The 24,343-nt window shown below is 37.3% G+C and overlaps 4 protein-coding genes across 6 annotated transcripts; 3 read left to right on the forward strand and 1 right to left on the reverse strand.

Annotated features, from left to right (window-relative positions):
• Positions 1-434: 434 nt before the first annotated feature.
• tmem216 (transmembrane protein 216) lies at positions 435-10,250 on the reverse strand. 2 transcript variants are annotated; one of them, XR_534647.3, is made up of 7 exons: positions 10,031-10,250; positions 9,592-9,605; positions 9,421-9,514; positions 8,686-8,778; positions 7,126-7,327; positions 6,920-7,017; positions 435-4,687 (listed from the first exon to the last, which is right to left on the reverse strand). XR_534647.3 is itself a non-coding variant. In XM_008420498.3 (6 exons), the coding sequence occupies exons 1-6, from the start codon at positions 10,227-10,229 to the stop codon at positions 7,002-7,004; spliced, it is 618 nt and encodes a 205-aa protein (XP_008418720.2). In that variant the 5' UTR covers positions 10,230-10,250; the 3' UTR covers positions 5,415-7,001. The 2 variants fall into 2 exon arrangements, 1 of the variants encoding a protein (XP_008418720.2); XM_008420498.3 differs by lacking the exon at positions 435-4,687 and having other exon boundaries at positions 5,415-7,017.
• LOC103471470 (transmembrane emp24 domain-containing protein 9-like) lies at positions 3,854-7,519 on the forward strand. The gene is made up of 6 exons (XM_008420499.3): positions 3,854-4,019; positions 5,503-5,603; positions 5,707-5,826; positions 6,515-6,661; positions 6,747-6,886; positions 6,996-7,519. Exons 1-5 carry the CDS (start codon positions 3,854-3,856, stop codon positions 6,864-6,866), a joined length of 654 nt encoding a protein of 217 aa, XP_008418721.1. The 3' UTR covers positions 6,867-6,886; positions 6,996-7,519.
• A 761-nt stretch (positions 10,251-11,011) lies between the features above and the next one.
• On the forward strand, positions 11,012-15,597 carry LOC103471471 (transmembrane emp24 domain-containing protein 9-like). Its single transcript, XM_008420501.3, has 5 exons — positions 11,012-11,214; positions 12,731-12,831; positions 12,941-13,066; positions 13,323-13,469; positions 13,978-15,597. The coding sequence occupies exons 1-5, from the start codon at positions 11,061-11,063 to the stop codon at positions 14,125-14,127; spliced, it is 678 nt and encodes a 225-aa protein (XP_008418723.1). The 5' UTR covers positions 11,012-11,060; the 3' UTR covers positions 14,128-15,597.
• Positions 15,598-16,297: 700 nt separating this feature from the next.
• Positions 16,298-23,833, forward strand: b4galt7 (xylosylprotein beta 1,4-galactosyltransferase, polypeptide 7 (galactosyltransferase I)). 2 transcript variants are annotated; one of them, XM_081611668.1, is made up of 7 exons: positions 16,298-16,781; positions 17,505-17,537; positions 18,955-19,296; positions 19,799-20,024; positions 22,408-22,491; positions 22,594-22,698; positions 22,977-23,833. In XM_081611668.1, the coding sequence occupies exons 1-7, from the start codon at positions 16,729-16,731 to the stop codon at positions 23,130-23,132; spliced, it is 999 nt and encodes a 332-aa protein (XP_081467794.1). In that variant the 5' UTR covers positions 16,298-16,728; the 3' UTR covers positions 23,133-23,833. The 2 variants fall into 2 exon arrangements, with proteins under 2 accessions (XP_081467794.1, XP_081467795.1); XM_081611669.1 differs by lacking the exon at positions 17,505-17,537.
• The last annotated feature ends 510 nt before the right edge of the window (positions 23,834-24,343 follow it).

The following is a 24,343-nucleotide window of genomic DNA, read 5'->3' on the forward strand; positions in this document are numbered from 1 at the left end:
ATAACCTGAATTAGAATAGACAGACTTTAAGTCCCAGGGCAGAATGTTTTACAACTGCTTTTAAGTGTGACTCTGCAAAATAGTTAAAAGAAAATGTGTATTGATTATTTGTTGTGAGTCATTTTATTGGACTTTAATTAAATATTGGAATGTTTTTTTGCTTTTACAGAGAAAATGTATTTGCAAAGAAAATAATATTGTTCTGTTTTTTAATATTTGTGGGGGAACTATTTATTCCACTTCACTCTTTATCTATACGAGCTGTCATACTGTCTGCTCATAACAATGACTGACTGTGTCCGTGTCTTGGAGCAGATAAGAAAGTGTTTCTGCTGTTGCTCAGTTTCAAATTCATGCCGACATAAATCTGTTTCACCACAGCAAATGTCAACAAATATTCCCTTACGTATCAACACAACACCACAAGATCCAAGAATCATAAGTTTAGATTTTATTTCGCAAAATTTTGAACACAAAAAACAGACTGAAGACTCAAGAAGCACATTAGATTCCAGTGGAATGTTTGTTTATTTTACATTCAGGAAATAAGATTATGGGGAGCTTGAAATTACTGTCGACATTTTTTTATTGTATTCTCTGTTATGAGAAAATATTATAATTTTTCACTATCTTCTATACACGGTCCGATTTCATATTCGTAGATTTAAAATAGTAAGCAACATTTCAGTTAAACTAAAATATGTTAGCCATCTAAAAGCTCAATAAAAAAATATTTAAATGTTTATTTACATTTTAATCAAACTGTTACATGTTTTTATAATATACTCATAAATTTGTAGCTGCCTCCTGCTCTGATTGAAGGACAATTTTTGATGCAATTAAATTAATTAAATTCATATTGTTGAAATAATTACAAAAAAATCAGTAACTGAATTATTCTTAAGTTCATACATTCACCCTGTATCAGTTGATTCGTTCATCCATAAACTATTTATTTTGTTGACACAAGCGGTCTCAATTTCAAGGCACACCTGGTTTTATTATTAGAATGAATTTTGGTGAAATAAGATCTTTATTCAGCAATTTATAAATTAAATTAAAATATTACTGATCTCTTATTAATAGACTGAATCTAAAAATTGTGCTTCGTTGAGCAAAATGTTAGAAATGTCATTGGCATGACCGCAAGAAAAATGCAATTTATAGTAGCTGGTGAATTCTGGGTTTATTATAAAATGTAAAATACACCCCGATGTGTGTATTTCCAGACAAATGTCACACAGTTTCATTAAGAAAATTATTAATTAACATAGAGAGCCACAAAACAGTACAAGGGTGTTGGATAAAAATGATAAAATATTTGTGGGATTGAATTTATTCATTAAAAAAAAAGCATGTAACAAATATATAAATTATACAAATTAACCATTTCCAAATTTAGAAAAGTAAATAAAAATCATATTTATGTTTTCATTTCTATTATACCTTATTTCTTTATTTATGCATCTTGATACACTTAAATTTCTTTCTTCTTTATCTTTAGATTTCCTTATTTGTTTATTTTCATTTCGTCTTGGAAAAATTAAGCCTTCGCTAAATAATAACAATTTTTTTCTTTTAATTCTTTAAGATACGATGTTTAATTTGATCAGTTCATCGTTTACATCTTATTCTGTTATCTGATGAAAACAACAAGATCAACTCTTCAAAAAATAATCATGTAAATCCAATAATAAAAATATACTTTTAGATGAAAATATCTAACAGAAATGTAGGAAGTTATTTCAGTGACTTTCTGTTTTCATTGAGTGCCCATATTTTAAGTAATGGATTAAACCAGCTATTTTTTTTTTCTGGTATGTTTTTATATTTAAAGTAACAGCTTTTAAAAAAAAAAAAAAAACGCCAGAATGTGACCTGAAACCGTAAAGAAAAGCTGTTCATCCTTTTGAGTTTAACGAAATTATGTAAAAATGTGCAACTGTTCTGAGTTTTGCCTGGAAGTTTCCTGACGGCTACAGAGACGATGCTGCATTTCTGAATAAAAGGTTGGTGTTCAACAAAGTGGCACAATTTAATTTGAAGTGCAAGGCTGCGATGTGCCCGTTAATGAAAGCTCTCAGCTTTAAGTTCTGTCTACTTTATATTCACAAAGAGAAACGAGCGAGGCAGCCATCGTGGCGACATGCAAATACACTGATCTGTCTAATACGAGCTGCACCCAATCAGACGGACGGAGACTTTGACAAGCAGAACAAATGCCCTGCGAGCATAAACACGTGCAGGTCAGGAGGAAGAAGAATTCAGCTTTCTTTATCCTCTTTGCAACAGACACATTCTGCATGTTCGCTTACTGTTAAATTACTCATCTGAGATTAGAGACGGCTTAAGGAAGAAAAGTTTTCCCTCAAAAGTTGATAAAGCTTTGCAATCTTATGTCGACTGAACATATGCAAAGATACATGTTAAGGAAGTTTGTTAAAGCCCTGCAAAACTTTCCGGCTCTGATAAAGTTTCTTTCTAAAAGAGAATGAATTCAAATCCATGTAAAAGTTGTGCAAAATAGGGGGAAAACATGCTGTTGTTTAGCAATGCAGCAAACTTCCAATTAACATAGCATTGCATCGACAGAAATGTTATGTTGCAGAACAGAAACATAAAGTACAAATGGAACAACGGACAAACCTAACAAATGCTTTCTGATAGAAGGCTGTTTAGTGTTTTCTTTCCATACAGAGTTAAAAAGGTCAGACTAAGAATATGGCATATCAGGTGCAACATAGCAACATCACTTAAGTTAAGAATCAGCTCTGTTGGCAAATAAGCTAAATCAAACTCCCAGGCCAAGGCGAGATGAAAAATGGTTTGAATAAACAAATATCGCTCCCCCATCCGAATCCTCCTTGCAGCAAACCCCTCCATCATTAACCATCATTAACCATGTCTGCTGTCCCTTTGGTAACTCAACTCCTCTCAGGCTCTATGGTTCTTCCTTGCTTTCCTTCAGAGGATTCCTTACCATTCACAACCCCATTCACAGAGCCACTCTTCACCACCACCACCACCACTACAGTGTCCCTGTCAGCAGTACAAGTGAAAAACAAAATCAATCTGATCAAGGAACAAAAACCTGAAGGTCCAAAGGTATCAGCTGCAGACCACTGAGGAGCTATGCAGATAGGCCATAGTAAGGTACATAGGCAACATGAGCCTATACCTTTAAGAAGGTACCATGCCATGCCATACTTTTGCATTGGTCCTGCATTGTAGCAGCACCAAGGAGCACACATATGAAGGACATCAACAACAAGAAGCCAGTACCACTGATCTTGTATCTGGACCTTAGCTCATCCAACCCAAGAAACAGTAAAACCTTGATGGGAAAAAGAAATGGAAGATATTAGAAATGTTGGTTGGATTGTGAAGGTTGGTTCTATAAAATTAGATCCAGAAAAAAAAAAATGGAGAAATGAGAAGTATAAGGCGGAAAAAGAGAGAAGAGGCAATTATTTCTCATCTCAGATTTGGACAACACCCTTTATTTTACTATAGCGGGACAAGGCAGTATTAAGTGTAAATACTGAGGAGTTGATGAGGCAATAGAACTTGTGGCGCTGTTAAAATTAAGAGGAAAAAAAGAAAACAATTGATTCAAAATTGAAATAAAATTAAAGTTAAGCTTTTGTTGATTTATTTACAAATAGCTTGAAAAGCAAAAAATGTATCAGATAATATTTTGTGAACTTAAATGATCAAAGTTATAATATAACACAGAATTTAATCCTTGAGTGACAGTCTGGTCCACACTCCAAACCAGACGGTGGCGGTAATTCACCAATTTCGTTGATGCCAACCACCAAAAAAAAAAGTCGAGGACGAAGTAGAAGATGATATGGGATTGGGTGGTAACATGGAGTCAGGCTCTCTTCCGCGGTTTATGCTGGAAGTTTTTCTGGTGAATTGTTGTCTCGGTTTGGTTTCTTCTCTGTACTTTCATATGACAGAAGGAGAGCAAAAGTGTTTCATCGAGGAAATCCCAGCAGACACGGTTGTTGTCGGTGAGTGAATCACAAAAACGTTCAGCAACGTCAATCAGTAAACTTTAAAAAAAAAAAAAAAAAAAACATCGCTAACAACTAAAACTTACACACTTCATCAAAATATCAACAGCTGCCTTTTGTCTATACACTTGTTCACGGAGTAGGAATGGTAACTACAAAAAAGCACTGATGAATGTGAAGTTTGTAAACGGCTTTTTATGATGATCGAAACTTCAATTTTCTGGGGTTTCAGCGGAACTGAGTCGTTTGCATTTCCAAAGTCATATGACAATGAGGAAGATGTTTCCGTCAAACATCCACAGCAGTTGTGCTGACTAGCAAGAGTTACGTTACAAAAACGTAGTTGATTACAGATTATATAAATGGGCCATAAAGTAATGTTCATCATCTTAATGTTTAATTAGTTATGAAATGTAAGATTAGATTTCAGTGAGTCACGATGACTGATAAAGCCAATTACTTAAATTTGCACTACCACTGACAAAAAAAAGAAAATAAACTGGACTCTTTTTCTGGCTCTGTGGTGTTTTCACGTTCTTCTTGTGTATTGCGTAGACCACCTCTTGCGCAATAATCGCAGGAGATGGGTACCGCCTCCCCACGGTGGCCCTCAGTAGATAAACACATGGCTACCGACACGAGGTGGTTGGACTTTGAATTAACATCTTAAAAAAAAACAAAAAAAAAACACGTTTTACTGTTTTGAAGAACAAAACTGTTATTTAGTCTACATGATAGAATACGTAAGCCAGGGCAACACAGAGACAGACAGGACAAACAATCACGCATGCACACACTCACACCTAAGGAGAATTTAGAGAGACCACATGTTTTATATGTTTCCCTGATTTAAGACGCCTGATTCAGATGATTGCAATTCAGCAAGAGCCTGTTAATCAGCTGTCTATTGTGCGGTCCAGAAATGTTGTTTTTAAGTAAGAGGGGTAAAAAGAACAGTATTGGTTAAAGGAAGCTATAAGAAGTCTCACTGCAGTTTGTCATAAGCTAATAAGGGGGCACAGCAAACATCATTTCTTATGATCATGTCAGATGGGACTCAAATTGAGCATGTGTGGTTTAAATATAAAATGTGTAGTGACAAACGCAACTTGCCCACAGTACGTGGGGACAGTGAGGAGACTTTTCATCGACAAGAACAGGGAAACTGGTTAGAATAACGGGCAGATGTACAGAGCTAACTCCAGGACAATCCTGAAATGAATTCTGTTAGAAGATGCCTAATACTACGACAGAGGTTCACCTTCCATCACAACAATAACCATAAACGTAGAGCCAAGATATTATGGGATGGTACAGATCAAAGCCTGTTCATGTGTAAAAAATGGCCCAGTCAAAGTGCAGACAGAAGCAGGAACTGACTGATTTTGAGCATTTACCAAAAGAAGATGTTTATTATTTGTTAGCAACGATGATTAGGTCCAGTAAAACAAGACTCAGCATATCTACTGTTTCTCTTCAGGTGATTATTGGACGCAGCTTTATGATGAACAGAAGCGCGAGTATCTGCCGGCCACTCGGAATCTCACCCTGTCTGTTGCAGCCAGAACTCCTACTGATGAGGTTTGGGTTTTATATTCTAGAGCGGGGCGTTTATTTTATTAGTTTCTAATTTCATGTTTAGTTCACAGAACTCGCCTATTTTTTTTTTTTTTTCTCGCCGCAGTTGATTCTGTCTCACAAGGAAACCAAGGGGAGGTTCAACTTCACATCATTTACCTCAGGAGAACACAAGATCTGCCTTCAGCCAAGTTTATCACAGCCGCTGTCTGCAGGCTTCATAGTGGTGAGAGGAAGAGTTTGAATTCACTTTTAATTAACCAGGAAATAGAAAATACTTGCCTGTGCAATATTATAAACACTTCAGCTGCATATTTTTTACACATAGGCACCATATGATGGGACTATATTTAAGGGGATAACAGGAGGAATTTTACTTAATTAATTTTACTTAATCAAATATGAAATTACTTCTGGTTTCAGTCATGCATTAAAACACTAATTTTATGAAACGCAAATCCTTGCATATGCAGTCTTAGGAAGGATTCAATGTGTTTATATAAGTTAGCAGAAGAAAGTGAAGGGTTTCTAAATGAGGACATACTAGTGTATGTAGTTATAACCCAGTTTTGGGGTTTATATTATAGTAACTGATGGCAAGAGTAAGATTTAAAAGCTTAAATTTAGCCATATTGGGACAGTGCAAGTTTTAGCTGTTCAGAGAGAACTTTGTTTAGGGAAAGACGCTGAAGTACAACATAATATCATCGGCATAGAAATCAATTCAGGCATTTGATACAAGGAGATGAAGCTTTTTCCCACTTGAAATGAAAAAAAAAAAGAAGTCTGAGAACCAATCTTGGAGGGAAATAATTGGCTGTAGTTCTAGCTGCACTTTGTTCGGCTGCACTTTGTTGCACTATTTATCAAGTGATTCAGTGGCAAACTATTTCAACATTGGTGTCACGTTGCAGGTGGTTTGCATGGACATCCGATCAGGTGAACGCACCAACAACTACACAGAGATCCAGAAACGAGAACTACTGACGCAGCTGCAGCTGCGAGTCAGGCGGCTGTCTGCACAGGTTCACGACATCCACAAGGAGCTGATCTACAGTAGGGTCAGTGATGCTGTTGGTTGCAGTTATTTTGTATACATGTATTTAAAAAAATAAATAAATAAAACACTTATGTTGGTATTTACAGAGCAGAGAAAAAAATTTCCTCGTCATCAACCACAACGTCAACATGTGGATCTATTGGTGGCCCATCATCCGCAGCGTGTTTGTGGTGACCTTCATCATACACATCACAAACAGCTGCTGAGATCACAGCTACTGTTCAGAGTAAAAAAAATAACAAATCCAAAACATATTTACATAAAATTTCCTCCTGGAGGAAGTTGCAGTGTGTTCTGTCTGAAGAAAGCTGCTGACACATCCTGTTGTGTTCCAGGCGACATCAGTAAACTCTGGACCTGCAGAGGAAACGCAACATTGACCAAACTGAAAATGAAAAAAAAAAGAATTACTCCCAAGCCAACTGAGACACCCTATAGTGGGGTGCTGGAGAAACCATTGTTTACCTGGAGAAAGCGGAGATGGAGATAACGCAGAGCAGGAACTCGAGGCCATAGAAGCAGAGCAGCACGGCGCTGAGAATGAACTCGAGCCGCAGCACGAACGTCTGCAGCAGCAGGTAGTAAACGGCCAGCGCTGTGCAGGGAAATAGGATGAAGAGGGACACACAGGAAGACAGAGAGCGCTCGCAGAGGTTCCCCTTCCAACCTGGAGGAAGAACACCACAGACAGTCAGAGGGAAACACTGATGTTTGCTCCTGCCTGCTGCCGCTGTGAAAAAAGCCATCTGTTTAACTAAACATGTTTAAATACTACAGATATAAAGATGTTCCAATATGTATATGACTTTATAATACGTGCAAATAACAATAATTCAATAAAATGAGCTTTTTGTAGTTACTCAGATTGTCTTTGTCTGATGTTAACATTTGTTTTATCTGCAACATTTAAATGTAACAAAAAACAAAACCAGAAGTCTGTAAGGGTGAAAATATTTTTTTCTTTTCCACCAACACAGAACTTTAAAGATGAACTGATCAGGCTTTTCCTGGTTCATACCAATTTCTAGATTTCTGTGAGAGCTGACCTTGTACCAACTTCTCTTTCATTTGAAGCACAAAAGCAAGTGATGGTTTAAAATTCAACTGAAATGTATGAATTTTAAGATTAGCTCCATTTATGCACCAAAGCTTATGTCCCTAACCTTTATCTGATTTAGTAGGAAATTCAACAAGTGCATGCTGTCGGCTGATGCATTTCTAGAAAAAAGACTGGAAATTCTTAGTCTTGATACAATAGCAATATAAAAAAGTTCAATATTTCAGTATCTGCTCATCACAAACTAGAATCAGTCAAATGAAAATTTGTCAGTTCTATTCTTTGGACTGCAGATTGTTGCATTTGGATGTAAAAGATATTTAGTAACAAATATTTAATCAAATATGGAAATTCAGTGAGTGAACATAAAATATATTTTCCATGACAACCAAAACTGATGCGACAGCAAAAGCAATGGAAAAGGAGCACAAATTTGATCAAATTCGGTCTGACAACATGTCATAGTGAAAAAAAATAAGGACAAAACTGTTACAAATTGCATGAAATGTGAAGTATTTCTAAAGTTCAGATGTTGCAGGGATCAAATGAAAAATACTGATTCATTTTCCAGTTGTTGAGTTGTAGTTTAATTTCTGTGTAATCAATATTAAAGATGGTTAACCATTGTGATGTAGATTTCACTGTATATATCAGAATATGTACAAATGTGATGCTTCAGTTCCTGAAATGCACTGTGTTAAAGTAGGGAAACTGAACAAAGATTTCTGTTTTGAAAATATATCTATACATTGAAGTGATTTCTTATCATTACCGAAATGATCCATATTTCTAAAATTAATCCAGTTTATCAGACATGTAATTTAAATTCTTATATAAAACATTTTATCTGGTATAATCACCCAAAGCATGGATGCAACATTATTTTCCAGCCAAATACACTTTATTTTGTTAAGAAATCTACAAACTCTCAAATGTAGAGTTTTATGTTTCGTGCATTTGTCTCTCACCATAGAAAATGCGAAGAGTCTCCAGAGCGAGGAAGAGCAGCAGCAGCACCACATCCAGGACCAGATTGTCTGCTGGGTACGGCAGTAAAATTCCTGAATAGAGACGAGTCATAAGATAGTAACCACAGTCATGTTCAATACTGGTTTGTATTTACAACCACAAGACAAAACTTTGGGTTTACAAGTGATTTCCTCTCATCTTATTTGACTGACACCAGTTACAGACAGTTTTGTAAATGCTGAGACTCATTCACGGTGAATTCTTTCCAATCATAAGTGAGTGCATAAATATGTCATGTCAATATCAGAGAAGAATGGACTGACTGGTGTGAGATGACAATAAGGTAAGAGTGGCTAAAGAAAAAGAGAATCCAATTCATCCAAGCTCAAATTTAGATTAAACTTTGGGGAAATCTTGCTTGGTTTTAGTTGATTGCAACTAAAAAAATCCAGATGGTAGTGTCAGAATTTGGTACTGGAGTATAGCCATAGCTTTCCAACAGGATGCCACAAAGCTCAAATCATCAATACGGACCAAAATCTCAGAGGAAGGTTTCTAACACCTTTTGAATTAATGGACTCAAAGTGTACTCAACTTAGTATGAGTAAGCAACCTTCTTTTTAAATCAAGATAAGTTCCACTTTTCTGTTTTCTCCTCTTTTTTCTCTACTGGAGTAGCTGCCAATGGATTTGTATCGATCCCTGCTGCCCTGAATGTGAAACATTCATCTCACCTTTGTAGATGAACATGAGGATCTCTGCCAAGTAGAAGGCAGAAAAGTACCAGCTGTTCAGGTAGAGAAGAACCTGCAAAGGTGTTGAAGAGAGCTGGGAAAATTACGGTAAAGGACCAAAATAGACATTTGAAAACAGTAGATCTGAATTAGTTTTATTGCAAAGGATACGACTGCTTGGCTCCCTGAAGAAAAAGGAAAGTTGCAAGATACGACGGTTAGATGCACATTCAGAACGATTATTTTGTTGTTGGCAAATGCAAAGAAATAAATGTCTACAGTAACCTCTTTTCGGTGTTGGTTGAAAAAATAGGCAAATGTATAGGCATCAAAATTATTGAACTAATTAATCAAAATCTAAACTGCAAAAAAATGGCCCGACGTTTTAATAAACTTGCATGAAAAAGTTACAAGCATTATGGCAGTTCATAAGAAATCTGCTTTTGTTGTCGCTAAAAAAAAGGAACAGCCAATCTTCCTTTGTTTTCACTTCAAGCATCGTCCGTTTATTTAAAACTGTATTCCAAATGTCGTAGATGTTGCTGAAAAACATTCGGTTAATGTAAAACGCCTAAACGACATGAAATTAACAGCAAAGCTTGAAACTTACCGGGCGCCATGATTGAATCCGCCTGGTTGTTATGGAAACGGCTTGGGAACTGTTCAATCTCTTCTTCTGTTTGGAGCACTGCATCCGGAGGTTGCACTGCTGCCATCTTCTGGAGTGAAAGAGTTACAGTAAGAGTTCTGATTGCATTTCGTCGCGAGAGGCAAGGCCACATACTACATTTTTGGATTAAATTATTCATATTCTTGCAAACAAATCGGAATTATGTAGAACCCGCAAGACTATAAAGCTCTTCTCAATTGTTATTTAATATGTTGCTGACAGTGCAATAGAACAAGTCTACAGTTTCATCATCTTTTACACATTTACATGTATTATAATAAATAAGTATTTATTTATTATAAGACCACAAGACAAAACTTTGGGTTTACAAGTGATTAAATTATGGATTTAATAATATATTATTAAATCTATCGACATCCTGTTTTGTGACAAAACAGAGAGAAAGAAAGAAAGAAAGAAAGAAAGAAAGAAAGAAAGAAAGAAAGAAAGAAAGAAAGAAAGAAAGAAAGAAAGAAAGAAAGAGAAAAGATGACTAATATTGATGTAGACTGTGTCTTTATTTCATTTTCCAGTTGCTCTTTGCAAGATAGAAAAAAACGATATAATAAAATCAAATCAAATGATTGCATTTCTTAAATAGTTTCAATGATTGGTTGCTTTTTGATTTAACTGTTAACTTATTTTATCCACTGAATTTGGCACCTTTAACAATAACAACAATAATCAAACGATCGATTTCCTAATTTTATACCATTCCAGTAGGATGGTGAATGATAAAACCCCTAAACATTATAAGCTTTAATCGTTTATTCTGTTATTCTTGTACAAAGATCATTCATACTAAGGTAAAGCAGCTTGAAAGGCGTGATGCGTAAAGAACTACTAAATCAAGCTTAAAAACTACAACAACTAGCATGCTTCTGCGGCGCGCTGATTGGCTAGGAATCTACGAGAGTTTACGTGGCACAATACTGTCGTTACTCAGGCTCAGTTCGATCTGTGGTCTGAGATGTCACATCGGGTCAGGATGCAGCTTTCGATTGTGTTTTCAGTTTTCCTCCTTAATATTTTCTACAACTCTGTCTCTTCGTTGTACTTTCACATCGGAGAAACTGAGAAGAAATGCTTCATAGAAGAAATCCCGGACGAAACCATGATTATTGGTGAGCGGTTGTTGCTAACAACGAGTTAGCTTAACGGCTAGTTAGCTTGACGGCTAATTGAGCTAAAACCTGTTTGTCATGTCAAAAAAGTTAGCAGACAGCAAACATTTGTACACAACATGTTTTTGTGCTCTATGTTTTTTATATATAGTCGTTAATTATCATAATATACTGGTGGTTGTTCGATCATTAGTTAGCAGTTCTAAAAAATCTAGTTCGTTTTTCAGGAAGTTTCATGTCAGATTGGAACAGATGGCTGTCTACGTGCTTTAATTTTACGCTGATATGATTGAGTAAAGAGCATAAACTCCAGAAAAGTAATGCTCATAAATTCAAGAAGAAGTTATGTTCTTTTGTTCCTAATAACCTTGTAATACTTCATTTCTGCCACACATTTTCTTGTTAAAATGTCACATGCATTTATATGAATCTTTTAAAAGACATTTTTAAAGTGGTGGTTATAGGCAAACTAATCATTTGGATCAAATCATTCCAGTATTAGTTGCAAGTCAATTCTGTAAGCTGTCTAATTGCAAGCTCTGCTTAAGAAAGAGTTGTCCCTACTTGAACAACATTTCTAAAGGTGTTGCACATAAAGTGGGTGTATGTGCAATGGAGGAGGGCTGAGGATATGGCACTGCTGTACATGTGTTGTAATTTAGTGACCAATGAATCAGCTTATTGTTATCTACAAGACAAACTGTCTACAACTAGAACACACTTTGGCACACATCAAAATAATATGAAATTTGACATTGATGGAGGTTTGCCTTCTCAGCAGACTGGGTTGATTCTACTGTCTTGCCTTCTGTGGCTCATTTGGGGAGCCTTAAAAGGACCCTATATCTGGTCCCTAATGTGCTGTAGAGTATAATAAAATGTAAGTGGGCATTTGCTGTGTCATTTTGATTTAGAGAAACAGTGACATGAATGGTGATGCTCCCAATTTATCCCCAAAAATGTGATTTCTAGCGTCTAATCTGGGATGTGATGCCTCTACCCCAGAGTGAAGGCACTTGGCCCTATTCTTATGAAATGATAAATCTGTCTACAAAAGTGGAGCAAAAAGTCTGCAACAAATGTCAACCCTAGTAAAGTCCAACACAGCTGGAAACAGGTTTGATTATTTCCAACAAGTCCTTGTTATTTTAGTATATCCAAGGGTTTAGTAATTTTACATGCATAAAGTTATGATGGATGCAGTTGTAAAAAAAAAAAGAAAATAAAAGCAGCTGCTCTCGTGCCTGTAACATTCCCTAGGATGTTGTAAAACATTCTAATATTAAAAATAACATTTACATGCTACCTTCACTTCTGTTTAAATCAATATATTTTTTGGTGTATTAAACAATTTAAATCCAAGGTGATTTTACTAGAGACCTAGCAGGTTTTTGCTGACATAAAATGCAGCTTATTCCAAAAGAAATGAGCATCATATCTTTCACATTAGATGTGGGATATGAATGTTTCCAGCTCAAGTTCATCATGAAGGTTTAATGTTTATGTCTCTGTTCAGGTAACTACCGTACTCAGCTGTATGATAAGCAGAAAGAAGAATATCTGCCGGCAACCCAGGGCCTGGGTATGTTTGTGGAAGTCAAAGACCCTGATGATAAGGTGAACGCAAGAAATGGGAACAAGTTTAAATGACTGGAGCAACTGCGTTGAGCTCTGACAGCGTGTTTGTAGCTTGACCAGGTCTGACCTCCTCTTCGGTTTCCTGCAGGTGATTCTGTCTCGGCAGTACGGCTCAGAGGGACGCTTCACCTTTACGTCGCACACACCCGGGGAGCATCAGATCTGCCTCCACTCCAACTCCTCCAAGTTCTCCCTGTTCGCGGGAGGCATGCTGGTGAGGAGGCAGCCCACTCTGAGCAAATATTACGTTAAACATTTTTGAGATGTGTTTTGACCTGCTTTTTCTTGTCTGACAGAAACTCTTTTTCTTGTGTTCTTGCTCTTGTTCTAACTGCAAACCTTTTAGAGAAATTACTTCAAAGACATTTCAATTCAACATGCAGGAATTCCGTAAGTGGAAACTCCTGGAGGTTTGGATGAAGATGTCCTGCTCAACTGTCTTTTTTTTTTTTTTTTTTTGTCTTTTGCAGCGTGTTCATCTGGACATCCAGGTGGGCGAACACGCCAACAACTACGCTGAGATCGCTGCCAAGGACAAACTGACGGAGCTGCAGCTGAGAGTGCGGCAGCTGGTGGAGCAGGTGGACCAGATCCAGAAGGAGCAGAACTACCAGAGGGTCAGTCAAATCCTGCAATCTGTTGTTCCTTAGAGGTTGTTCCTTAATAACTTGTGTCACAGAAGAAGTCTTTATTAGATTATGTTTTTTTATTTCTTGAGAGCAAACAAGAATGAATAAACCTTTTTTAGGAGCGTAAAGCTCATGTAATATGATCGTTCACCAGTTTTGCTGTTCACTTTGATGAGTGTGGCTTCCAGCTAATGAAGACCGAAAAATCTGGTTCTAAGAACAATGGAATGTTGCAAACTATAAGTAAAAAATATATATATTTTTAAGGCAGAAATTTTATGCCAAGGTTGTCCAGTAAACTCTCCTCACTCAGACCTCCATATTGGATCTATGGCGTATTATCAAGAGGGAAGATTCAACAAAACAACAGAGGAGCTGAGACTTTTTAAATGGAATTTCAGCCATTCAGATGTAACTAAGTGAAAGCAGAGGTCATTTATATTAATCAGTCTGAAATGTTAATATATCGCCCCCTGCTGTCTGTGTGTGTCATCAGTACCGTGAGGAGCGTTTCCGTCAGACCAGCGAGAGCACCAACCAGCGCGTCCTCTGGTGGTCCATTGTGCAGACCCTCATCCTGGTGGCCATCGGTATCTGGCAAATGAGACACCTCAAGAGCTTCTTCGAGGCGAAAAAACTGGTGTAACTCTTCCAAAGGAGCGTGTGTGTGTTTTTTGGTATCTACTGATGGATGCAGTAAAAAAAAAAAAGAAAAGCAGCTGCTGTCGGGCAAAAATCCAGCTGCACCTAGGTTAAACTTGAAAACATTTTTTTTCTTTTTTTGGGGGGGGGGGGGTTTGCTGAGTTGCTCCCATCTACAACAAACATCCAAGACACATCTCCCTCAACTTCTGGAAGTTTAATCTTTCAGTCGTGTGCAAGACTGATGCTTGCACCCTTGCAGTAATTTATTTCATCGTGTCTCCTTTTTTTTTCCCCCCCCACTTTGTGTTACTGGCCACTCAAGATGCTGATAAACTAAAGTCAGGTTTATACATCATGTTAAGTTATTTTTCTTTGTTTTGCAATTTGAATTCTCCTGAAGTCATTGTGTTCCATTTCTCCCAATTTAAGTATTTGAGATTAAATCAAATAGCTCCTCATCAGCTTTTCTCAATTAAAACTTTGGCGTGCGTCTTTGGCAGACATATCTGTGCAATTATTTGGCAGCAACTTTTCACCTCAAAACTTATTGAATGCCACACACTTGTTAGAAAACTTTTATGAATTTTATTTAAATGTTTTCTTTGTCAAAACGCCAAATTTTGGCAAATTTCTGGCACTCGTTAAGATTTTTTGAAGTTTTCACCTTTAAATAACGTGCCATCACTTTTGTTTTAAAGGCCAGCGTTGTTTGTCAATTTCAACAGGACGACTGCCATGTTAGGAGGGCTGAGTGAATAACTGCAGTGGTCTGTATCCCTCTTTATTACGGAATAGTACATGTAATATTGCAAACAACTGTGCAACCTTTTTTATGTTTTTGATGGTAAATGTCATTTTTTTGTGAATGCACTGTTTTCATGAAGCTAAATCACTTTGCAGTTGATTATACAACCCAAGCCTTCAGTAAAATTACTCCAACATGCTTCTTTATCTTGCTGAAATTTGGTGTCAAACAAAATCAGATTTTTTTTTGTGTTTAGCTACAGAAAAAGGGAAAAAAAACACAGAAAGTTGCCTTTTTCTTCTCAAAAACTTGGCATTGCATATTACTCAGCTTTGTTGATTCAAACACCCTCAAATGTTTTGGTCCTTTTGCTTAATTTTTACAGTTTTTCTTTCTTTAAAAATGATTGTATTTTGTTGTTAGGTTTCAGTTTTCTGGGGATAGAAATTCAAGCAGTTGGTGGTTTTATTTTTGCTAGATGTGGAGCTATTTTTATCAGTGCATATGAGGTTGCACTAAGAATAAGTGGTCTTTGTCTCCTTTGGTTTAAAAGATGTTCTGGCTCACTGACACTTTCTATTTTTCCTTGTAAATGTCACATCAACAGCTCAAGTCACTGTTTAGAGTTTTTATATTCTGTACCTATAATGTATTTTGAGGGAGAACATTTTTGAAGCAGATAAAGAAATGTGACTGCAAAAATGAATAAAACCAATACAACAGAGAGTTGGTTTTATCACTCCTGGAAGATTATGTGCAAGTGGAAAATGGTAAAAGCATCTCTCAATCTTCATAGGAGGGGTTTCCCAGAAAAGGATGGAAAAAGATGGCCTGCTCTTTCCAAACAGAACATTCCAGCACAAATCAGTTTTTGCAAAACCAAATTTGAATGTGCAACAAAAATATTGGAACAATTTTCTTTAAACATAAAATTCAAATATATGTATTTGGCCAGATTGTGCAGTAACATGTTTAGTGTAAACCCTTTGTAGGAACTATCAAGCATTGTGGTTAGGGGCTAATGATTTACAGGCCAATACCTAGGTACTTTGCAATAATCGGGTTGACTGTAAATCCCTTATTATGACAAAATATTTCAGTCAAATCTGAGGCCATCTGTCCCAAATGTTGAAGTGTGGTTTAAACTGTTCAATGAATGATCCCGAAATACATCAGGAAGTGTACCACAGAAAGCTGGAAAAGAGAGAAGTGTCCAAGTCCAGATTTCTACTTGATTTGTCTCTGAGGGGAACAACTACCCTAACTTAAGTCTGCGTTAATGTTATTGATTTTGTTAGTTAATAAAAAATGAAATCTTACTTTCAATGCCACTTTTAATGTTTTTATTTTTAGTTATTTTTCTTGTTTATACAAAATAAAAATAGACTTCCATAACACTTAACCTGGGAACTGAACGTTTAGTGCCGTTGTTGCGTTCGGATTTATATCCAGGACGGACCGAATATCAAATGGTGTTCTGTGATTTCAGGCGGATTTTAATTAGCCTAAGCAAGTCACCTCTTGACCAATTTTCAGTAAAATGAGACTCTTTAGATCAATAAAACTGTGTGATATTCTCGATGTGAATATTTCAGCAGATTAACGTTCACCGAGGATCCACCGGAGCTCTGGTTCGTGTGAACCACTTCATGCTACGTGTACAGCAGCTGCGGCAGCCCGTTAGCTCCTCTCGCTAACGGCTCCAGCACGAAGCGGATCTCGGCATGAACTCACCGAGCAGAGATCCCTCACAAAGGTCCAGGATGGACGAGATACACCTGGAGGAATGAAGACTTCCTCTGGAAGGAGTTTAACTGGGAAGCAGACTGTAAACAAAGGCTGAAAACAGGTTAAAACATGATGTATTCATCCAGAAGAAAGCCTGTGCTCTACTTTAAAGAGGAAAGAAGGTGAGAAAAAGAAAAGTAATAACAAGGGTGAATCTTTATGATGCAGTTATTTAGACTGTTACCAGTATTATTGGCATTTAAAACATCACCATGCTCCTATGTGAACTCCTGAATTCAAAGCAGTTCGATAGAGTTTGAACTTCTTTTTCTATCAATTCATTTACAAAGTTTTCATGAATAGGTTCAAATTTATAAAGTTAAACTTTATTTATTTTGAATAGCATTTCTGAGTAAATGCTACTCAAAAAGTTTGAGGTTTTATATTAATGGGCCCACATTGTCCAAGTCTGATTAGGTCCTACGTCTTTGGTTGACATTGGTTGAAAGGTTACTTAAAGACATTGTAATGGAGGATCAGAAGAAAAAAAAGTCAATTTCTCACAACTGATTGCCATTGCAATATTTAGTTGCACGATTTCGCAATATTTTGCGGCCCAACTGAACGGTATCTAAAAACTGGAAGCAGCCAAGCCCTAACAGACCCGAGTCCTTTCAAAACCCAATGAACTCATTTTGTCATGGAGGATTGCAGACTTTCATCATACAGCAACAATCCAAACCTGATGTAAGAATCCAGGAATGTTTTCTGTCAATATTTGTCTTTGGGGAGCAAGGAGATGCTGATTCATAGAAGTCCTAGCTGATTTGTGGCGTGTTCTTTTTAAGCTAACATTAACGCAGAAGAGCCTCACTTATTCACATTATCTTTTGGTGTTTATGAAGTGACCTTTCTAAAGTTCCCCAGCAGGATGAGAGGTGAGTAAGCATTTCCTGTGTGTTTTTAAACAATGGTTTTCAAACTGTGGTCCTCAGACTCCCAGAAGTACAAAAAGCAGCTAAAGCAAAACTACTGTCTGGAATAATGAACCAAACTTTAGGTGTTTGGTTGAAACTTCCTTTTAAAAGTCCAAAATGGCTCATCAACTGCTAAATAATAAAGTGAAGACAGAAGTTGGCTTTTGGGCAGAATGCAAAATAAAAATCACAGAATACATTTTGGGCATAACAAGTCAACATATTCTGGTCTGTTTGGACTTCTGGTCCTGAAAGAAGTGAATTTGAACATTAACCACTGACATCAACTCGCTTCATTTGTGTCCAATTTCAGAACCCGTCTCCTCCGAATCCTCCAGCTCTACTCTGTCGTTAAGCTTGAAGCTGAAGTTATTGTTTGATGGGTCTTTTTGGAGTTAAACAGAATAAATTGGCTACATTATTTTTTTTATTATTATTTTGAGGGGACTATAGAGGAATGATGTTTACTAAAAACCCTGTAGTTCATCTGAAATCTGCAAGATGCAATGGATAAAAATACATCAAGAAAAGCCATCCATACATTAAATTTACTTGCTAAATAATCATAATCTGCTATCGTACATTTCTTTTTTGCTCTCACTTTCTCTAGTTAGATCGCTGTAAGTCAGACAACAGGAAGAAATGACTTCATTTTGAAAATTCAAATTAGATCTTGTTTCACAACATTTATAGCAGCTTCTGCTTGTAAACTACCAAACCAGATGTTCATAGCTATTAAAAGTTCTTTAAAAGCTACAAACGTTTGCAGCTCTTGTAAATTTATTTAAACCCGTGAGACCCAGTTTGGGAGCCGTTGGTTGATGTTCAGTAACATGTTTGTACTTTTACCCACGCCTCGCTGCCTGGAATAATTTCATAACTGAAACCCCACAAAAAGTCTTGTTTTGTAATATGAAATATAGCTGGGAGAGCCACACTGGGACTGCATGTGTTGATTAGTAAGATTCCCTTAAAGCATCAATCAAACTGCGTTTGGTTTGGGTTTGCTGCGGATTTGTTCTTGGCCGTTCTAACCCAGTTGTTTGGTCCTTGTTTTCAGCTGCATTTGGTGGTCCCTGGGAAAACATCTGAGCGACATGTTCATTCTAACCAACACGTTTTAGTCACTGTCAAGCCACAAAACAGAACATTTCCGTCTCTGTTTTCATTATACGAAGGCTCGAGCAGTTTTTGTTGTCTATTGAATATGTTATTAGATCAAAATGTCCTCTTGAGGTTCAGCTTACCAAGGAACACTAAATGCAGATTTGACTTAGAATTTTGAGTAAATTTGACCTTTTTTTAAATGATTTTGCTTCACGTGTTAAACAAACAAACCCAGATGAAGCTTTTATGGCCTCTCTTGTGCTTTTCCCAGGTTTCTATCAGGGAAATGCACCATCTACAAACTGTTTGGCCTCTGCATGGTGCTGGTGCTCATCTCTCTGCTGTGGCTGCAGCTCAGCTGTTCGGGTGACATGTCCTCAGTAACACGTCAAAACCAGCACGACCCCCAGCCGCCGCCTCCACCCTGTCCCACTGAGAGACAGGCATCCGCAGCGGACGACCCCAGCTGGGGTCCTCACAAGCTGGCACTCGTGGTCCCCTTCAGAGAACGCTTTGAAGAGCTGCTGGTGTTCGTCCCGTTCATGCACAAATTTCTCAACAAGAAGAAGATCCGCCATAAGATCCTGATTATTAACCAGGTGGATCACTACAGGTGAGAGCTCAGCTGCCAGTCATAGGATAAATGTTAACAACCTTCAGTCTCTGAGCTTTTTAGTTTTTATTTTTAGTAAGCTTTTATTTGCTTGCTGATACAGACTAAACAGTCTTGAGCTGTATGAATCAGAAGCAGGCTGCTGTAAAATTTATTTAATCTCTGATTCAACATACAAAACAATCCACAACTTCTCTTAAACTCCTGAGGAAGTGTTTGCATGCACTTATGTACAGTTTTTGAATTCAGTGGCACCAATAAAAGCACCAATTAACAACTGATGACACCTCAAGCTATGCTAGATTATTATTTAAAATGTCCTCTAAGCAGCATAGTCAGTGTTTGAGTTGTTAGATAAAAACAAAGTGAGGATGAGTAGGAGAAAAGAAGATAGTGAATGAAAACTGAACCTTAAATAGGTGAGTCATAATGTTGTATTTGGTTTCAATTTCACCCGTCTACGTTGAATGTTTTTATTTATTTATTTTTCTCCTTGTTCTAGATTCAACCGAGCGTCTCTGATCAACGTGGGCTTTAAGGAGAGCGGGAATGACACGGACTACCTGGCCATGCATGACGTAGACCTGCTGCCCCTCAACGAGGCCCTGGACTACGGCTTCCCTAAAGAGGGACCCTTCCATGTCGCCTCGCCGGAGCTGCATCCGCTCTACCATTACAAGACCTACGTGGGAGGAATCCTGCTGCTCACAAAGAGGCACTATCACATGGTACGGAGCTGCTGCTTGTTATTAAAGGCGAGCTGAGGTTCAGAGAGGCAAGACAAGCTACATTAGGGGGGAAGGGAAGGTTTGGCAGGATTTGTTTTACTGTGAGCACGTCTCCCCCACAATGTTCTCCTCAACTTCACAAACTTAAATGCTCATCATGTTGGATATTTTAATCTGGTGGGACATAGTATGTCCACCAGATGGTGCTGTTTCACATTGAAGAAGGTTGATTAACAGACCAATCTTTGGCTTAGAGTAGCGGTTCTCAACGTGGGCGGTACCGCCCCCCAGGGGGCGTTCAGAGGACGGCAGGGGGCGCTGGCGGACATTTTTACAAAAGGGGGGCGCTGGGATGCCTTTGGGGGGCATTTGGTCGAAGGTAAACTTTACACCTTAAATGAACAACAATGCCAGTTTAGACTTTGAGCAACTTGGTAAAACTGTATTGTGTAACATTAAATCATGCTTGGCTACAACTGTATTGATGGCAGCTCTTCTATTCAGTGTTTGTTAGCTTCTGTTAGCTTCTTGGCGCAGCTCCGTTCTCCTGCTACTGGTAACTAAAATCACGATACCCTCACTGTGTATCCCTCTGAAAAATGAACCCATTTAAATAAAGAAACAAAGAAATCCCTCCATGGGTGATACCTCGATAGAGAGCGTTCATTTTATAGGTTAACACCGGTGCTGTAAGTGGTCCGGTATGAAACGGGGGTGATAGAACAACGGCACTTTTAAATTTCAATAATCAGAATGCAGAAATTGTTTCCGTTGTTTTAAAAGGTTTATGTCAGTCTGCCTTTAACCCATCGATACGCTTCACCACCGCCCTGCACCTTAGGGGCTTAAAAAAAAAAAAGACGTTCACATTGCGCTAAACTCTGAAACAGGAGAAGCGGGACATAAAACGGAGCAACGAACTAGATATGAATTATGGCATAAAAACAGAGACTCTACGCTGAACAGTGAAAAAAATCAACACATGATGTGAAACACATCATGACGATTAGGCGATGAGTGAAGATTATTCGTCTTATATTATTCGTTTTATAATGGATAAATGATAAAATAAATCTAGCAACAGGAAAGAAACTAAAGTGGACATAGCAATAAACCAAGAGAGGATAATGCTAATTAAAGGAAACTAAATGGAAATGAATAAAGAACAAAATGCAATAATAAACTAAGAAACTAAAGTAAATACAGAGGAATAAACTGGTATGGCAAGACCTTTCAAGCAATAATAAATACAGAGAACTGTATGGCAAGAATAAACAGACACTATTTCGAGATGAAAGGTAAAATAATATTGTTGAAGTGTTATGGGTTTGTTAAGACCATATCTAGTACTGAGAATAAATATATCTTACAGACCATAACAGTAAAGAACTGATCACTTATTTATGTTCTTAATTAGATTTGATATTATTTCTTCAATATTATTTTTCATGTCAGTGTTAATGTCATGAGGCTGATGACTCCATGACACTTTCAATTTGACTCATTAGGATTTGATTAAGAACCAGATTTGTTCTTTGTAATTTATGTCCAGTAAAACTATTAATCTATAAATCAATAGACAGGTCTATATAAAGATATAATCCATGTTTCTGTCTCATATGTGTATGGCATTAAAAGGACCTGGAACTTTTGTTTTTCCACTGAAAGCTCTGGTTTGCACAATAAATGCCATGTGGGTGAAGTTTTATGGATGATACTCTGATGTCCCATTCTCCTGAAGGCAGCACAGAGCTGCACCACCAGAAACTGACAAACACTGAAGAGAAGAAGAGCTATGATTAATGTAGTTACAGTTCTATCCATGGTTTAATGTTGCAGAGCTCAGTCGTTTTGCAAATAGTTCAAAGTTTAAACTGGCATGTTGTTCATCTTTTATCTGGTCATTTTGTGGAATATTTTTACAACTAGAAAATGGTACAAAGAATATTGTTTCCACTCTGATTGGCTGCTGTTAGGCCTACAGATTTTAACTTGAATGTTCATTGCATTTTTCATAGACACCTGTGAAAATAATTTCTATTCCCATCACTTTTTTGTTCTCTGGGAAATTATTTTTGCTGATAAATACAGAAACAAGCATAAAAATAAAAAAATCTACAATAGTGATAGTTATATTAATGATAAAATAATGGTCAGTGCAAAGTAGCCTGCAAATTCTTTGGTGGGGGGCGGTGAGGGACCTGGATAAAAGCTAGGGGGGCGCTGGCCCAAAAAAGGTTGAGAAACACTGGCTTAGAGCAAAAAAATTTGGCATATCATTTTAACTTTTATTAATGTTGTGGTGCTGCAGAAAGGAACAGTGATAAACTAACCCAACAAAGCTTGTTTATTTCAAGGTGCTCATCATCTTCTGTGTGTGCAGTGTAATGGGATGTCGAACCGGTTCTGGGGTTGGGGCAGAGAGGATGACGAGTTCTACAGAAGGCTCAGAAAAGCAGAGTTACAGGTACAAGGCACCAATTTTAATCAGCAGAGAAAACAAGACATTTCATTAGAATAATGTCTGAAGATCTTTTCTGGTTGGTTTCATCTTTAATTTTTTGGGCAGCTGTTCCGCCCAAGTGGCATCACAACAGGATATAAAACCTTTCTTCATATCCACGACCCGGCGTGGAGAAAGAGGGACCAGAAAAGGGTCGCCGCTCAGAAACAGGTAAGAGAGAATTACTGAAGTTGAGGGACAACAAAGCATAAAGTTAAATGTACTTTTATAAAACTCAGATAATGATTGGGGACAAATGTTTAGAACCATATAGGAAAACAATCTTGTAATTCCTTACTGTTGATGGATCTCCTTCAAAGTTTTCTTTTTTTTATCTCTTACAGAGTTCATTCAAAACCAAAAATTGTGATTGATCTTGAAAAATCTGATTTAATCTCCTTTCTAGCTAGGCAATGAGTCATAACTCCACCTCCTCCTCTTTTCTTCAGGAGCAGTTTAAGGTGGATCCCGACGGTGGACTGACGAACCTCCAGTACCAGGTGGATTCCCGGCAGGAGCTGACCATCAGCGGCGCTCCCTGCACCATCATCAATACCAAACTGGAGTGCGATCAGAGCCAGACGCCTTGGTGTCTCCTGAGTTAGCGGACTTGGTGGCTCCAGGATCACTGTAGCGAATACCTACAAACTGAAGTGGAAACAAACGAACCAGTAGTGTTACCATGTCCAGGTACATGATCCGAGTGCCAGGTGCAAATGGCTCTTCTGCGTCATATTACCTTGAGACTGTCTTTGGGCATTAGGATCAGGAGATCCTAACCCATGCTGCTGGCAGGTGTTTTTTTTTTTTTTCTCTCTCCGGTACTTTCAGACTCCAAGTCTGGTTTTAGTTTTTAGTTTGGATCCAGGGCCCTGCATGCTTGAGCATTGTACTGTAGTTCCAAATGAGTTTTTTTTTTTTTTTTTTAGCCTCTTACCTTATTTGAAATAATTATCAAATGTCCGGTGGATCAGAACAAGTTCTTCACTGAATTGCTTCATTTCTCCTGCTGATGCTGTTACAAGGAAGAGAATAAGTTTGGAAATCTGGAGTGAAACTCTTTATTTCTGATTGAAAAGATAGGATTATGTTTTTTTTTTTATGTTATTCTTTGTATGAAAAGCCAGAGTAAGTTAAAAATGTCTTTATAAATCTGACTCTTGTGTCCCATTTTTATGACTTGATTTCCAATTATTTAAAAAAAAAAAAAACAATTAAAGAGTTTGTTGAGTTTGTGTTCTTTGGTGATTGTAGCCGAATCTCAACTTAAAATTTCAACTGGAAAATAAACTTTTTATTTTGCAAATTTTCTTCCATGAGGGGAGACATGAATTGCTAGACAGAAAAATGTTGAAAACTGCAGGCATGTTGGTTTTTCTTATTTACATTTTTTACTACATATGTTGTTAATTAATTGCTGTAACAATAGTTAGCATACATAATACTAAAGGCCCTTATGCCATGCTAAAGAAGGAAGAAAATCATATATTTTTTATTAAAAACATCATTACACTTTTCATAAAAAAATATAATTGCATATTTTCCTGAAATAATGGCAGCCTTTTGGTTTTATTGTTTGTACTTGGACATAGTTGACAGATTAATGTAGCACCATCAGCCATCTGAAACTACCTAAAGATTAAATGTTTCATGGAGCTCCACAGTTCCTGATATCTCGATATTTGTGATTTCTAGATTTTTTAAATGATCTGAGTGCTTGACTTGCCTTAAATATATATATATCAGTGATGTGCGGTCAGGGGAGGCAGGTGAGGAAGAAAGGAAATAAAGTAACATTTGGGTTTTTGCACGTCAC

Source organism: Poecilia reticulata, chromosome 10, assembly GCF_904066995.2.
Source record: "Poecilia reticulata chromosome 10, P_reticulata-male-v2, whole genome shotgun sequence".
NCBI lineage: Eukaryota > Metazoa > Chordata > Actinopteri > Cyprinodontiformes > Poeciliidae > Poecilia > Poecilia reticulata.

What these genes read in the sequence shown, in the direction of transcription:
- LOC103471471 (XM_008420501.3), top strand. Translation starts at nt 11,061, where the DNA reads ATGTCACATCGGGTCAGGATGCAGCTTTCGATTGTGTTTTCAGTTTTC. An exon ending in TCAAAGACCCTGATGATAAG is followed by an intron (nt 12,832 to 12,940) that starts GTGAACGCAAGA and finishes GGTTTCCTGCAG; the next exon opens with GTGATTCTGTCTCGGCAGTA. An exon ending in AGGAGCAGAACTACCAGAGG is followed by an intron (nt 13,470 to 13,977) that starts GTCAGTCAAATC and finishes GTGTGTCATCAG; the next exon opens with TACCGTGAGGAGCGTTTCCG.
- LOC103471470 (XM_008420499.3), top strand. Translation starts at nt 3,854, where the DNA reads ATGGGATTGGGTGGTAACATGGAGTCAGGCTCTCTTCCGCGGTTTATG. An exon ending in AGCAGACACGGTTGTTGTCG is followed by an intron (nt 4,020 to 5,502) that starts GTGAGTGAATCA and finishes GTTTCTCTTCAG; the next exon opens with GTGATTATTGGACGCAGCTT. An exon ending in CCAGAACTCCTACTGATGAG is followed by an intron (nt 5,604 to 5,706) that starts GTTTGGGTTTTA and finishes TTCTCGCCGCAG; the next exon opens with TTGATTCTGTCTCACAAGGA.
- tmem216 (XM_008420498.3), bottom strand. Translation starts at nt 10,229, where the DNA reads ATGAATAATTTAATCCAAAAATGTAGTATGTGGCCTTGCCTCTCGCGA. An exon ending in CCTCATGTTCATCTACAAAG is followed by an intron (nt 8,779 to 9,420) that starts GTGAGATGAATG and finishes GTCTCTATTCAG; the next exon opens with GAATTTTACTGCCGTACCCA. An exon ending in GACTCTTCGCATTTTCTATG is followed by an intron (nt 7,328 to 8,685) that starts GTGAGAGACAAA and finishes TTCTTCCTCCAG; the next exon opens with GTTGGAAGGGGAACCTCTGC.
- b4galt7 (XM_081611668.1), top strand. Translation starts at nt 16,729, where the DNA reads ATGATGTATTCATCCAGAAGAAAGCCTGTGCTCTACTTTAAAGAGGAA. An exon ending in CAAAGAGGCACTATCACATG is followed by an intron (nt 20,025 to 22,407) that starts GTACGGAGCTGC and finishes CTGTGTGTGCAG; the next exon opens with TGTAATGGGATGTCGAACCG. An exon ending in GGGTCGCCGCTCAGAAACAG is followed by an intron (nt 22,699 to 22,976) that starts GTAAGAGAGAAT and finishes TCTTTTCTTCAG; the next exon opens with GAGCAGTTTAAGGTGGATCC.